Source organism: Pongo pygmaeus, chromosome 18 (assembly GCF_028885625.2).
Source record: "Pongo pygmaeus isolate AG05252 chromosome 18, NHGRI_mPonPyg2-v2.0_pri, whole genome shotgun sequence".
NCBI lineage: Eukaryota > Metazoa > Chordata > Mammalia > Primates > Hominidae > Pongo > Pongo pygmaeus.
In genome coordinates, this window is record NC_072391.2 from 86,862,359 (window position 1) to 86,876,757 (window position 14,399).

General features: G+C 56.7%; 1 protein-coding gene and 1 non-coding gene across 2 annotated transcripts; both read left to right on the plus strand.

Moving 5' to 3' along the window:
* Positions 1-1,082: 1,082 nt before the first annotated feature.
* RPL13 (ribosomal protein L13) lies at positions 1,083-4,461 on the plus strand. Its single transcript, XM_054455441.2, has 6 exons — positions 1,083-1,921; positions 2,148-2,271; positions 2,435-2,576; positions 2,786-2,959; positions 3,711-3,767; positions 4,268-4,461. The coding sequence occupies exons 2-6, from the start codon at positions 2,168-2,170 to the stop codon at positions 4,424-4,426; spliced, it is 636 nt and encodes a 211-aa protein (XP_054311416.1). The 5' UTR covers positions 1,083-1,921; positions 2,148-2,167; the 3' UTR covers positions 4,427-4,461.
* Positions 2,642-2,725, plus strand: LOC129016395 (small nucleolar RNA MBII-202). Its single transcript, XR_008494797.1, has one exon. It is a non-coding gene; the product is annotated as a small nucleolar RNA MBII-202 (small nucleolar RNA).
* Positions 4,462-14,399: the final 9,938 nt, after the last annotated feature.

The window sequence follows — 14,399 nt, forward strand, 5'->3', positions numbered from 1 at the left end:
GCCACCACGCCCAGCTCTAAATTTTTCATTTTTGAGACGGAGGCTTAATTCTGTCACCCAGGCTGGAGTGCAGTGGCGCAGTCTTGACTCACTGTAACCTCTGCCTCCTGGGTTCAAGTGATTCCCCTGTCTTAGTCTCTGGAGTACCTAGGATTACAGGTGTACACCACCACACATGGCTAATTTTTGTATTTTTAGTAGAGACGGGATTTCACCATGTTGGCTACGCTGGTCTCGAACTCCTGACCTCAGGTGATCCACCTGCCTCAGCCTCCCAAAGTGCTGGGATTTACAGGCATGGGCCACTGTGCCCGGCCTGTGATTTTTTTTTTTTTTTTTTTTTTTTTTTTTTTTGAGACTGAGTCTCACTCTGTTGCCCAGGCTAGAGTGCAGTGATGCGATCTTGGCTCACTGCAACCTCTGCCTCCCCGGTTCAAGCAATTCTGGTGACTCAGCCTCCTAAGTAGCTAGGATTACAGGCATGCACCACCATGCCCAGCTTTTTTGTATTTTTAATAGAGACAGGTTTCACCATGTTAGCCAGGCTGATCTCAAACTCCTGACCTCAGGTGATCCACCCACCTCAGCCTCCCAAAGTGCTGGGACTGTGAAATTCTTAAAATGTGGATTAAGTTGGCCGGGCACGGTGGCTCATGCCTGTAATCCCAGCACTTTGGGAGGCCGAGGCGGGCAGATCACGAGGTCAGGAGATCGAGACCATCCTGGCTAACACGGTGAAACCCCGTCTCTACTAAAAATACAAAAAATTAGTTGGGCGTGGTGGTGGGTGCCTGCAGTCCCAGCTACTTGGGAGGCTGAGGCAGGAGAATGGCGTGAACCCGGGAGGCGGAGCTTGCAGTGAGCCGAGATCGTGCCACTGCACTCCAGCCTGGGCAACAGAGGGAGACTCCATCTCAAAAAAAAAAAAAAAAAAAAAATGTCGATTAAGTTTTACCAGGAGGAAGCGTGGTGATTGGGTGAGGGTAGGTAAGAAAGAGGGTTATTGGGATTTAAAGATTTCCAGGTAGCAGTAAGACGGATGGTGCCTTCACAGACTTGTACTAGAGAATAAGAACTGGCTTTTTGTTGATGCTTTTCTTTGTGAAGGGAGGCAGTAGGCACAGCAGGTCAGAGTGTGACATTTTCAGTCGGGTACCCCTGACCTTAGAGAAGTCACCTAATCCTGGGCCAAGAGAAAGCGACAGAGGCCAACAGTAACTCCATCTGTCTACTAAAATACCAAAAATTAGCAGGGCGTGGCGGCGGGCGCCTGTAATCCCAGCTACTCGGGAGGCTGAGGCAGGAGAATTGCTTGAACCCGGGACGCGGAGGTTGCAGTGAGCCGAGACGGCGCCATTGCACTTCCAGCCTGGGCGACGGAGCGAGACTCCGTCTCCAAAAAAAAAAAGCATAAATGTTCTAAATGGATGGGAGGAGAATAAACGCTGGAACGACAAGGACGAAGGCCTTAGGTTACGCAAACTCGGATGTCATTGAAGTTTTTCTGCCTTTGCGCTACAAACGTGTCTCACAAATGTGAACAAACCTAGAATTCCCAGGGCGTCGCCCGTTCGCCGTCAGCCCAGATGCTGGACTCGCGCGCGTTAGCCCGCAAGGCGGGACTCGGCCGCGGCCCGTGCAGCGGCTGAAGCGCCGGGGCAGTAACGGCAGACGTCAAGCAAGTCCGGCCGCCGGTTACGCAGAGCCCAGGAATCACGGCCGCCCCGTCGCATTCTGAGCGGCGACATGTCTGCGAGGGCGGCCCTAGGGCTGCCGGGAGAGCCGCGGGGACGTCAGTTCCTCCTTTCCGGGCTCTGATTGGTCAGAGCGCCTGGCGCTTCTGGTTGGCCGGCCCTGCTATCATCCCAGGTTGCATTGCGGCACCGTTTCCTTTCCGCTCGGCTGTTATCCTGCGCAGGAGGTGAGCGAGACTGGGTCCCGGCCTTTGGGCTTCATCCAGCGCCATCGGCCTGGCGCTGCAGCCAGAGCGGGAATGGATGGGCCCCTTCTTCTTCGCAGACAGCGTTCGGCCGCGGCCCGGGCTCTAGGCGCGGCCGGACGGCCCAGTCTGGAGGGTTCGGGGCGGAGGCCCGGGGGGTGCGCGCGCCCGGGGCCCGGCCTCTCACTCGCTCCCCTCTCGTCCGCAGCCGCAGGGCCGTAGGCAGCCATGGCGCCCAGCCGGAATGGCATGGTCTTGAAGCCCCACTTCCACAAGGACTGGCAGCGGCGCGTGGCCACGTGGTTCAACCAGCCGGCCCGGAAGATCCGCAGGTGAGCCCTGCGCTCGGGGCTGCCCCCGGGGCTGGTGCCCGCGGCTGCGCCTTGGTTTGGGGGTGGCCGATGCCAGGGCGGGGGGCGCTGTCTGCGACCGTCGCGGAGCGCTGGCCTGGCGGCCTTAGGCAAGGGTGACCGCCGCTGCGCTTCTCTCCACCAGACGCAAGGCCCGGCAAGCCAAGGCGCGCCGCATCGCCCCGCGCCCCGCGTCGGGGCCCATCCGGCCCATCGTCCGCTGCCCCACGGTTCGGTACCACACGAAGGTGCGCGCCGGCCGCGGCTTCAGCCTGGAGGAGCTCAGGGTGAGTACTGGCAGCGCTGCGGTGTCAGGAAGGCCCCGAAGTCCCCTCTGTTGGCCTCAGTCGCGTGATGACATTCTCCGGAATCGCTGTACGGCCTTGATGAAAGCACATTTGAACCCTTTTCCATCTGATTGCTGAGGCTTTTCATCCAGGCCTCGGGGCTGGAGAAAGCCGGGGCCTGCCTCCATCTCTGTCTGGTTCTGGGGCAGGTGGCCGGCATTCACAAGAAGGTGGCCCGGACCATCGGCATTTCTGTGGATCCGAGGAGGCGGAACAAGTCCACGGAGTCGCTGCAGGCCAACGTGCAGCGGCTGAAGGAGTACCGCTCCAAGCTCATCCTCTTCCCCAGGAAGCCCTCGGCCCCCAAGAAGGGAGACAGTTCTGTGAGTACAGGGCTCTCTGGCCGTCCTGGCGCGCGGGGACAGGGAGGCTTGGTTCCTTTATCAGTGACACCCGTCCCTGGGTCCTGCTGGGGTGAGAAGAACCAAAACACTGTGGCTGTTCTGATCTGCAAAACGTGCCTGTCGTGCAGGAGTAGATGATGAGCTAAGCGGGACCGCTAAGGTTCCCCTGTGCTTTTCAGCAGGTAGCCATGGCAAGGCTGTGTGACTTGGAGCCAGCTTTTTCCATTGACATCATTGCTCTCCCTAAAATGCTTCATATTCCAAAATATTTCTAGAAAGACCTCGTAGGATAAGGTTGATGAAGAGTCCAGTGTATATGTTAGTCACCTATAGATAGTCACCTAACTAATAATGACTGGTCTTAACGCTGGGGCCACAAAGTATGTTGTAGGGAAGGCTCAGAGACTGGTCCTGAATACGGGATCCCCAGGGGGCAGTTTGGGGCCAGGTGAGGGTGGAGTCCTTGCGGCAGTAGTCCAGGCTGGAGTGCAGTGGCACGATCTTGGGTCACTGCAGCCTCCGCCTCCCGGGTACACGCCATTCTGCCTCAGCCTCCCAAGTAGCTGGGACCACAGGTGCCCGCCACCACACACAGCTAATTTTTTGTATTTTTAGTAGAGTCGGGGTTTCACCATGGTAGCCAGGATGGTCTCAATCTCCTGACCTCGTGATCTGCCCGCCTTGGCCTCCCAAAGTGGCCTCCCACTTAACTCTTCTCATTCACCAACAGGCTGAAGAACTGAAACTGGCCACCCAGCTGACGGGACCAGTCATGCCCATCCGGAATGTAAGTGGACACTTGGTCAAATCCAGGCTTTAGACAAGATCAGTGGGTGAACACGTGGGTATCTGAGATGGGGATCAGGCTTAAAGTTAATAGTGGCAATTGTGGGTGTGGAGGTTTGCGGAAAAGAACATTTCTTGTTAGTTTTTACTTCTTGCAACCACGAAGCCATACATTGGGAAGTGTTTTTGTTTGTTTTGTGTTTTTGTTTTGTTTTGTTTTTGTTTTTGGAAAGATAATTTCTCTACGCTGCTTACATTGGTTTTGAATTTCTGGGTTTACAGGCCTGAGCCACCATGTCCAGCTCAGGGAGGGTTTTTCTTTTTTTTTTCTTTTTTTTTAAATCCCAGGGAAGGTGATTGACTCAGGGTTGCTTTTCAGCAGTGCTTAGGACAGCGAACCTGCCCCCCAACCCCCGGGAGGCCCTCCGGGTTCTGCTGACACTTAGTTGTTCCCTTGCCTGTTGGTGCATGTGGGTTTAACAACGTGCCTTTCTCTTCTAGGTCTATAAGAAGGAGAAAGCTCGAGTCATCACTGAGGAGGAGAAGAATTTCAAAGCCTTCGCTAGTCTCCGCATGGCCCGTGCCAACGCCCGGCTCTTCGGCATACGGGCAAAAAGAGCCAAGGAAGCTGCAGAACAGGATGTTGAAAAGAAAAAATAAAGCCCTCCTGGGGACTTGGAATCAGTCGGCAGTTATGCTGGGTCTCCACGTGGTGTGTTTCATGGGAACAACTGGGCCTGGGATGTGGCTTCGCTGCTATGACTTCCTGGCAGGGGATTTGGGGCTTTCTTGAAAGACAGTCCAAGCCCTGGATAATGCTTTGCTTTCTGTGTTAAAGCACTGTTGGTTGTTTGGTTAGTGACTGATGTAAAATGGTTTTCTTCTGGGGGGGTTACAGAGGCTGACTCAGCAGAGTGGACTTGTGTTTTATCTTTTTAAAGAGGCAAGGTTGGGCTGGTGCTCAACACCTGTAATCCCAGCACTTTGGGATTGGCTAGGAGTTCAAGACCAGCCTGGCCAACGTGTCAAAACTACTAAAAATACAAAAATCAGCCATGCTTGGTGCTACACACTTGTAGTTGCAGCTACTAGGAGGCTGAGGTGAGGGATCACTTAAACCCAGGAGGCAGAGGTTGCAGTGAGCCAAGATCACACTACTGCACTCTAGTCTAGGCAACAGTGAGACTGTCTCAAAAAAAAAAAAAAAAAGAGGCAGGGTGTTTGGCACCCAGGCTGGAGTACAGTGCCACAGTCATGGCTCCCTGCAGCCTTGAACTCATGGCCTCAAGCAGTCCTCCCTCAGCCTCCCAAGTAGAGGGGTTTATAGGCACAAGACCCTGCACCCAACCTAGAGTTGCCTTTTTTAAGCAAAGTGGTTTGTAGTTAATGTAGCATGTTGGACTTTGGGGCGTCACTCTTAAGCCTGTTGTGCCCAGTAACCATGGTCCTCTTGCTCTGATTGACCCTTCCCTTCACTGGGCTTCTTCACCCAGACACCAAGGTATCAGATGGCCCTGCCAAGTGTCGGCCTGTCCTGTTAAACTAAAACATTCTATAGCCATTGTTCTTGCTTCATGGACAAGAGGCAGCCAGAGAGAGTGCCAGGGTGCCCTGGTCTGAGCTGGCATCCCCATGTCTTCTGTGTCCGAGGGCAGCGTGGTTTCTCGTGCAGTGCTCAGACACAGCCTGCCCTAGTCCTACCAGCTCACAGCAGCACCTGCTCTCCTTGGCAGCTATGGCCGTGACAACCCCAGAGAAGCAGCTTCAGGGACCGAGTCAGATTCTGTTTTGTCTACATGCCTCTGCCAGGTGCCGGTATTAAGGCACCCAGGGGGCTGTTACTGGTGTGGAAATAGGTGATGCTGGTACCTCTGCTGCTGCGCTCACAGCCACACTTGATACACGATGACACCTTGCTTGTTTGGAAACACATCTAAACATCTAGTAGATGACTTGGGGGCTGTTGGCTGCCATTTTCCTGTCTGAGGTGTACGTATTGACTTCGTGATCAGTTTGTATGTTTGGAAATCTTGTCCTATGTAAAGTTAAAGTGGGCCAGGCGCAGTGGCTCACGCCTGTAATCCTAACACTTTGGGAGGCCAAGGTGGGTGGATCACCTGAGGTCAGGAGTTCGAGACTAGCCTGGCCAACATGGTGAAACCTCATCTCTACTAAAAATACAAAAATTAGCTGAGTGGTGACACACACCTGTAATCCCAGCTACTCAGGAAGCAGAGATTACGGTGAGCCAAGATGCACTACTGCTCCAGCCTGGGTGACTGTCTCAAAAACAAAAAAAAGGTTGTGCAAGGTGGTTGGTTGGAAGCTTGAGCCTAGGCTCGGTCCCTCTCATGTGAAAGGGCATGAAGATTTCTGGTGGATTCCAACCTGATTGAAGACTGGTCGCGGGGAGTGGGGGGTGCGGGGGTCTCCGGCACTCTGCCCTCCAGCCTGCTTCCTCCCTGACGCCGCACTAGGGGAAGGGCCTTTCCTGCTGCCTGCAGGGCCGTACCTGGAGTAGGTAATGCAGTGTGGTGATGTGAATGGAGCAGAGGTCTGCACTCCATCACACCCCCTGCTGTTTTTACTGTGGGACAAAAGCACTCTGATCTGCTTGTTCCGGGGGCCCTCCTACCAGCTGACTTGACGAGAAATCGGGGTTCAGGTATCATCCATGCACCTGGAGTGGGGTAGTCTGCACTGAACCTGCCAGAGTCCCCTCCCCATTTCACTGAAAGGAATCTCCAGGGCTGTGTTCGTAACGTTATGTTCTCTCCGTTTGCTTAATCTATTAAGAGCCCTAACAGGAGAGGATGGGCTTTGTTGTCTGGGGCCCTGCCGTTGGCCGGAGCTCTTAGCAAGAGGTCATTTTGCTAGGTTGTGTTGGGACAATGTGAGTCTGGTGAGGGGTGTGGATGTGGGCTGGGCCGGTCTGCCTGCTACCTGCTGCCTGCTGCTCCCCTGCCTGAGATGCAGCAAGTGCAGCTGTTCCCTTCTGGGGCTGAGGAAGGCTCCTGCAGGATAGCTGGGGAACTGGGCAGGTGGGTGAGGCAGCCTCCCTGCTGACACCCAGACCTTGTAGCTGGAGCAAGATCTCTCCTGATCCAGGTATGGGCCTGTCTGCTCCAAGACAGACTCTGCCACCAGATGCAAAGGGGCCTTTTGTTTTAACTTAGTCCCTGGGCACCGCCTGATTCAGCATCTGGCGGCCCAGGATCCCCCACTGGTGGGGACACGTGCCTGAGTGTGGCCATGCCTGACTGTGACTGTGCCCGAGTGTGGCTGTCCCGGAGTGTGACCGTTCCCGAGTGTGGCCGTGCCCGAGTGTGGCCGTGCCCGAGTGTGGCTGTGCCCGAGTGTGACCGTGCCCGAGTGTGGCTGTCCCCGAGTGTGGCAGACAGGTTCTGCCGACCCTGAGGGGCAGCTGCCATGGCATGGGTCACTGGGAGCTGAGAGGAAGGGCCCCGACCGAGCCTCAGGCAAAGCGGCTCTGGGAACACCTTGATTTCAGCCATGTGAGCCCTCCCAGGGAGGGCAGCCAAGCTGTGAAGCCTCAGAAACTGACCCGTGTGCCAGGAGCTTGTGGTCTGCTGCCCAGTGTAGGAAGTGCAGGTGCACCCAGGCTCCTCATTCCATTTTGTAGGATTCCTTCGGTGTGTGAGCATTTGCTATTCAGCCTGTCGCCCCTGGGGAGCACGGGCTGGACCTGTGGTGCACTTGGCCTTTTGTAGAAGCGTTGGTTTTATGGCAGGTGCATCTGTGGGGCAGCCTCCCACAGTGGGGTGGGGCTTTGCCAGCAATGCCCATTGGGGTCATGGGGCCAGGCGCGCTCCGGCTCCTGCAGAACTGATGAGGGATAGTCTCGGGAGGCGCTAATCGTGTGCCCTGGTAATGCACCATTTCTCACGCCGGCTCCTCTGGCCCCAGCTAAAGGGGAAGACTAGTGTGCTGATAGGAGCTGCACACAATTTTTCTCCATGTATTGTTTATTTTGCTTTTTCTTTTGGCTAGACATTAGGAATTTCAGTTTTCCCAAGTTGTATTTTTCCTTTTCTGTTTTAAAATTATTATGCAGGGCTGGGTGAGGTCGCTCATGCCTATAGTCTCAAAACTTTGGGAGGCTGAGGTGGGAGGATGGCATGAGCCCAGGAGTTTAAGGCTGCATTGAGCCGAGATCACTCTACTGCCCTCCAGCCTGGATGACAGAGCGAGACCCTGTCTCAAAAAAAAAAAAAAAAAAAAGATTATGCAGTAGTTTCGACCCTGGAAGACTAGTGTGCATCTTTGAATTTTAACACGTTCCTCGCCCATCCAGGCATAGTTTTATTTGGAATCTGGTTATCCTGTAGTTGCTTTGTTAAAAATATATGTAATTGCAATCATTTAAAAAGGAAAAAATAGGCCAGGTACAGTGGCTTCTGCCAGTAATCCCACCACTTCAGGAGGCCGGGGAGAGCAGATCACTCGAACCCAGGAGTTTGAGACTAGCCTGGGCAACATGGCAAAGACCCATGTCTACCAAAAAAAGATAAAAATATTAGCCAGCATGGTGGCGTGAGCCTATAGTCCCAAGCTACTCAGGAGGCTGAGGCGGGAGGATCGCTTGAGCCCGGGAAGTCGAGGCTGCAGTGAGCCAAGACTGTGCCACTGCCCTCCATCTTGGGTGACAGAGCGAGAGACCCTGTCTCAAAAAAAAAAAAAAAAAAAAAAAAAAAGAGGAAGAAATAATACTAATTAGAACTGTTGTAATTTAGAAATTACAGTCATTTTAGGTTATTTGGTGTTTTTTTCATTTGAACCAGAGAAATGGGTACCTACATTCTTTGCTCTATTTTTGTGTGTCTCCGTATATTAGTTTTTTGTTTATAATTAATTGCGTTTATTTTTTATGGTTTCTGTATCTTAATTATAGAAGAAATATATGCTATCGGCCAAAAAAAAAAAAAAAAAAAAATTCCAGCTGCACAGAAGCGAGGAGTGCAAAGCAAACAGCCGCTTCACGTCCCACACCCTGGCAGCAGCTGCGCCCGGGTCTGTCCGGAGACGGTGTATGTGAGTGTATTCCAGCGCAAGAATCTGGACTTCTGTTTCTTATGAAACCAGCTGATGCCACACTGCGTGCCCTGTGTCATACTGTGCCAGGCACCTGGACGGACCTGGCTTCTCCCTGTGCCTCTGAAGGGCAGACGGCGTTGGGTCTGCGCAGTCCTGCAGGCAGGAGAACTGAAGTGCTGCTGTCTTCATTTGCTCACAGAGTTGAGCATCTCCAGTTACTGGGACCTTCTTGTCTCTCTGCAGGGCCGGTTACCTCCTTCCTCTCATGTTTCATTGTGATGTTCATCATTTTCTTGAACTGCAGCTGGTCTTTATATGTTAAGGAACTTTTACCTTCTATCACCTGTTGACAACATTTCTTTCCCTGCTTGCTCTTTTCCTTTTGACTCAGAGAGCAAATGAGATGTTCTTTCAGGAGATGGTGTGGTGGGATGGACCGCAAACTCGGCATTGATAGTGGATGTTGGTCATTCTTTTTGACTTTCCAACATCAGAACCCACTTTTGGGGAATGGGAGGCAGAACCCCTCCCTCTGCAGAAGCTGCCGCACTGCCCAGGCTCCTTGCGGTGAGCTGAGCCCAGGCCCTGCCGGCCCCACACTTTGTTGAGGCCAAACCATAGGTCTGTGGGCAGAAAGTCACATCATGTGTCCCGGGTGGGCACTGAGTCCAGGCGGGGCAGGTGCCCTTGCTGTCCTCACTGTGGGCTTCGGGGCACTGCCCTGCAGTTTGAGGAATTTCCTGGTAGCCTTTTCTCTTCCTCAGTCGGCCGGAAGAGTTTTCAGTTGCTTAGAAGCCCCCTGCCGATGCTGAGGGCACTGACCAGCCCCGGCTCTGGGCCCTCTGTGGCTCACTCAGCAGGTGTGCTGCCCAACACACCAGGCGCCTTGAGAGCACTGAGCCACAAGGAACGAGGCGGGGGCTGATGTGGAGCAGGTGCTGGGCAGACAGGCGGCCGCAGGGGAGGCAGAGGGGTCCCACCTAAAGGCAGGGAGATGAAGGGAGGAAGGTGTTTGTTCACGAGTTAAGGGCAGTTCACAAGTTAAGAGCGATTTACAAGTTAAGGGCACCTGCTGCCTCCCAGGCATGGCCCCAAGCTGGGACCACAACTGAACCAAACTAGTCCCCTGCCCCTCAGCGTGTCTCTGCGAATGTTCAGCTTCCTCTTGGCCGGCCAGGTGCAGTAGCTCATGCCTGTAATTCCAGCCTTTGGAAGGCCATGGTGGGTGGATCACTTGAGCCCAGGAATTCAAGACCAGCCTGGGCAACATAATGAAATCCTGTCTCTACAAAAATTTTAAAAATTGGCTGGGCGTGGTGGCTCATGCCTGTAATCCCAGCACTTTAGGAGGCCGAGGCAGGCAGATCACAAGGTCAAGAGATCGAGACCAGCCTGGCCAATACAGTGAAACCTGTCTCTACTAAAAATACAAAAATTAGCTGGGCGTGGTGGCACACGCGTGTAGTCCTAGCTAATCAGGAGGCTGAGGCAGGAGACTCACTTGAACTCGGGAGGCGGAGGTTGCAGTGAGCAGAGATTGCACCATTGCACTCCAGGCTGGACAACAGAGGGAGACTCAAAAAAAACAAAAAAAACAATTAGCTGGGTGTGTTGGCAGGCGCCTGTAGTCCCAGCTACTCAGGAGGCTAAGGCAGGAGAATCGCTTGAACTAAGGCGGAGGTTGCAGTGAGCCGAGATCACGCCACTGCACGCCAGGCTGGGCGACGCAGCAAGACTCTGTCTAAAAATAATCAAGCATCTCTTCCCTTGACCTTCCCCACATTTCCATTCCTGGCACAGTCTGGCCTCTCCCCTTACCTGTACCTGGGCAGGTGCCTCATGGGCTGCGGCTAGGGGATCCGTGGAGAAGACGAGACGCTGGCAAAGCCTGGTGCCAGAAGGGACCCCGGGAGCTCCTCTCTTTCCCACAGCATCAGAGTGGGCAGGGGGAGGGCTGTGGTGGTGGAGGGCCTGGGGGCTTTCTCTGGAGGTGGCCCAGGGAGAGAGGGGGTTGGCATCCCACAGCCTTCTCCAGACCCCCTTCCTGGGCAGCTGGACGTCACAGCCAGTCTCAGGCGCCTCCTGCACTGGCGAGAGGGGCAGGGCAGTAGAGAGTGTGTGAGACTTGGCCCAGCCATTGTCCAGCCTCCCCATTGTCTTACCCTCAGGCTCCACATCTGCAGGGGCACCACCAAGGCCATGGTGCTGGGGGACAATTCTGATGTGGCACAGCCCCTGGCAGCACCTGCCCTTCTGAGTAACTCCCCAGAAAGGGTGGTGCCTCCTGGGGAGGAGGGAGAAGAACTAGGCTATTGATGAAAGGGACCAGAGAGCGGAGGGAAGCGTCCGAGCAGCATTCCAGGCCGGCTTTTTACCAAGAATAGCATCAAAAGCCTCCAATGACTCAAGCAAGACTAAAACCAGGACGTCCATCAGTTGGGATGGCCTGAGGACACTGGCCCCAGGGACACAGCTCCTGCCATCGCCTCCCACAGGACCACAGTCTCCTCCGGGCCTCTCTGCTCCTGCCCTGGCCCCGTGGTCAGCAGCCACCCATCTGGTGCCCATCTCCTGATGCTCACCCTTGTGCAAGCTCCTCCCTCAAGCACGGGCCGGACCCAACACTGTGCTCTCCCGGAATCCTCCTTTGACCTTGGAGCACACTGGCTGAGGGGACAGGTGGGCAACAGGAAGGCGTGTGGCCACAGAGGCGGCAGTGCCAAGCAGAGGGGCGGCACTGGGGTAGAGAGTGCGGGTCTCAGAAGAGCCTCAGTGGAGCACGGCAGTGGTGACACAGGCTTAGAAGCCAGTGGCCCCACAGCTGCCGTCTGAGGAGTTGGCCTCCTAGTCAGGTACAAAGCCCCCAGCAGCAGTGGCACCATTAGCCAGGGGCCTTCGCCCAGGGCAGAGCCTGCTTGTCATGAGCAGGTGGCACTCACGGGCCCAGGGGTTTCCGAGGCCCTGCTCAGCTTGCGCTTCAGCTGCTCATCCAAGTGCATGGACCTCGTGGACAGCAGCCGCCCAGTGTCAGGCCTCCCAGCAGCACCTCAGGATTATAGGGGTTGGTTCTGGGGAGTCGACAGGACACTGGAAGGAAGTGAGGCCCAGAGGGTTAGTGTGGTGGGGAGGCCGGGCAAGTCTGCAAAAGGGCAGCCTGGGAGGAGGCAAGTGGGCATAGGTGGTCCGCGGGCTGGGGAGGTGGTCCCTGGGCACAGGAGGAGGTGAGCGGGGACGGGAGGAGGTGAGCGGGGACGGGAGGAGATGAGCGGGGACGGGAGGAGGTGAGCGAGGACGGGAGGAGGTGAGCGGGGACGGGAGGAGGTGAGCGGGGACGGGAGGAGGTGAGAGGGGACGGGAGGAGGTGAGCGGGGACGGGAGGAGGTGAGCGGGGACGGGAGGAGGTGAGAGGGGACGGGAGGAGGTGAGCGGGGACGGGAGGAGGTGAGAGGGGACGGGAGGAGGTGGTCCCTGGGCACGGGAGGAGGTGAGCGGGGACGGGAGGAGGTGAGCGGGCACGGGAGGAGGTGAGCGGGGACGGGAGGAGGTGAGCGGGCACGGGAGGAGGTGAGCGGGGACGGGAGGAGGTGAGCGGGGACGGGAGGAGGTGAGCGGGGACGGGAGGAGGTGAGCGGGGACGGGAGGAGGTGAGCGGGGACGGGAGGAGGTGAGAGGGGACGGGAGGAGGTGAGCGGGGACGGGAGGAGGTGAGAGGGGACGGGAGGAGGTGAGGGGACGGGAGGAGGTGAGCGGGGACGGGAGGTGAGCGGGGACGGGAGGAGGTGAGGGGACGGGAGGAGGTGAGGGGACGGGAGGAGGTGAGCGGGGACGGGAGGAGGTGAGCGGGGACGGGAGGAGGTGAGAGGGGATGGGAGGAGGTGAGGGGACGGGAGGAGGTGAGCGGGGACAGGAGGAGGTGGTCCCTGGGCACAGGAGGAGGTGAGCGGGGACAGGAGGAGGTGAGCGGGGACGGGAGGAGGTGAGGGGACGGGAGGAGGTGAGCGGGGACGGGAGGAGGTGAGCGGGGACGGGAGGAGGTGAGGGGACGGGAGGAGGTGAGCGGGGACGGGAGGAGGTGAGCGGGCACGGGAGGAGGTGAGCGGGGACGGGAGGAGGTGAGCGGGGACGGGAGGAGGTGGTCCCTGGGCATGGGAGGAGGTGAGCGGGGACGGGAGGAGGTGAAGGGACGGGAGGAGGTGAGCAGGGACGGGAGGAGGTGAGCGGGGACGGGAGGAAGTGAGCGGGGACGGGAGGAGGTGAGTGGGGACGGGAGGAGGTGAGCGGGGCACAGGAGGAGGTGAGTGGGTACAGGCAGTCCGGGGGCCGGGGAAGTGGTCCAGGGGCCCAGGGCCACTGCTGGTCAGTAGGCTTGGCAGTCAGGAAGAAGAGAAGACCCAGGAGTGGAGACAGTGGGACCGGGAGCCCAAGTCCTGGGGACTCTGGGATGGCTGGTGCCTGGGTCTGAGCACAGAGGGGTCCTGGCTCAGGAGGACCCATGCGGGTGAGGAAGAGCCAGTCCCGGACGGTGTCCCCAGCGTGCAGTCCCGGGCAGGGACCCTGACCCCTGGGTCTCACTGCACAGGAGCTGTGAAGACTGGGCCCCTCCACAGTAAGTGCTCCTGAGGGTCTGCTGGGAACATTCTGGGCAGGGGCAGCAAAGCCATCAAGCCACGCCGGGGGCTGGACGGGCCGAGGAAGGTTCTGAGCAGGGTTCCAGTTCCACCCCAGGGCCTGGATGGGCCGAGGAAGGCGTGAACACTGGGTTCTGAGCGGGGTTCTGGGTTCCAGCTCCACCCCTGCTGTGTGGTCTCAGGCACCACAATGCCCTCTCTGAGCCATGTCTCTCGCCAGCAGTGGTGTCTCCTGCTGGGCAGAGACGCTGGGGGCTGGGACGGTCTGCTCCTGGCTGCATGCAGACAAGGGGCAGGAGGGATGGCGGCCCGGGGCTGCACACGAGAACGCACCTCGAGGAGAAGGGCGTCTTGAGAAGGGGGTCTCATCCACACCCAGAAGACGGTGTTGGGGGAAGGAAGTGGAGGAAGGGGACCCCCTGGTTGGAACAGTTGTTGCCCTGGGGTGGCCTGTGTCTGTGCTTGTGTGTCTTGGGTGCCTGGCGTGTCTGCGTGTGGGCTGTCTCTCCATGAGTGTGTGCACGTGTCTGTGGTATTTGGCACATGTGTGTGGCGTGTGCTCGTGCGTGCCTGCATGTGCTGAGTGTGGTGGAGGAGAAAGGCCCCCTCATCAGTCCCCAGGTCTCTGAGGCTGTAACGAGGTCACCGAGGATCTGAGACTGGCCAGGTGTGTTGTTGTCTCAGCCAACAGCCGGCGTGGCCTCCTCTGGACGTGGTCGATTTCTCAAATAAGATCAACGTCAGATCCGGCAGGAAGACAATCTGATCCAGACAGGTTGCAGATGTTCTAAGATAAAATAACCTTTCTTTAGGAGGAAAGAAAAGAAGAGGGTAGGTTTGCAACCAGGTTAAAAAAAGCAGCACCCATCCGGACATGTGGAGAGCTGTTTCCTGTTAAACAATCCTGTTAGTAACCCCCACCCCCCACCCTCCGCAATTTCTTGTTTTGA

Bases quoted from the DNA above. Each gene is read 5' to 3' on its own strand.
- RPL13 (XM_054455441.2), top strand. From the start codon at position 2,168: ATGGCGCCCAGCCGGAATGGCATGGTCTTGAAGCCCCACTTCCACAAG. The intron at 2,272-2,434 runs GTGAGCCCTGCG...TCTCTCCACCAG, and splicing joins CCGGCCCGGAAGATCCGCAG to ACGCAAGGCCCGGCAAGCCA. The intron at 2,577-2,785 runs GTGAGTACTGGC...GTTCTGGGGCAG, and splicing joins TCAGCCTGGAGGAGCTCAGG to GTGGCCGGCATTCACAAGAA.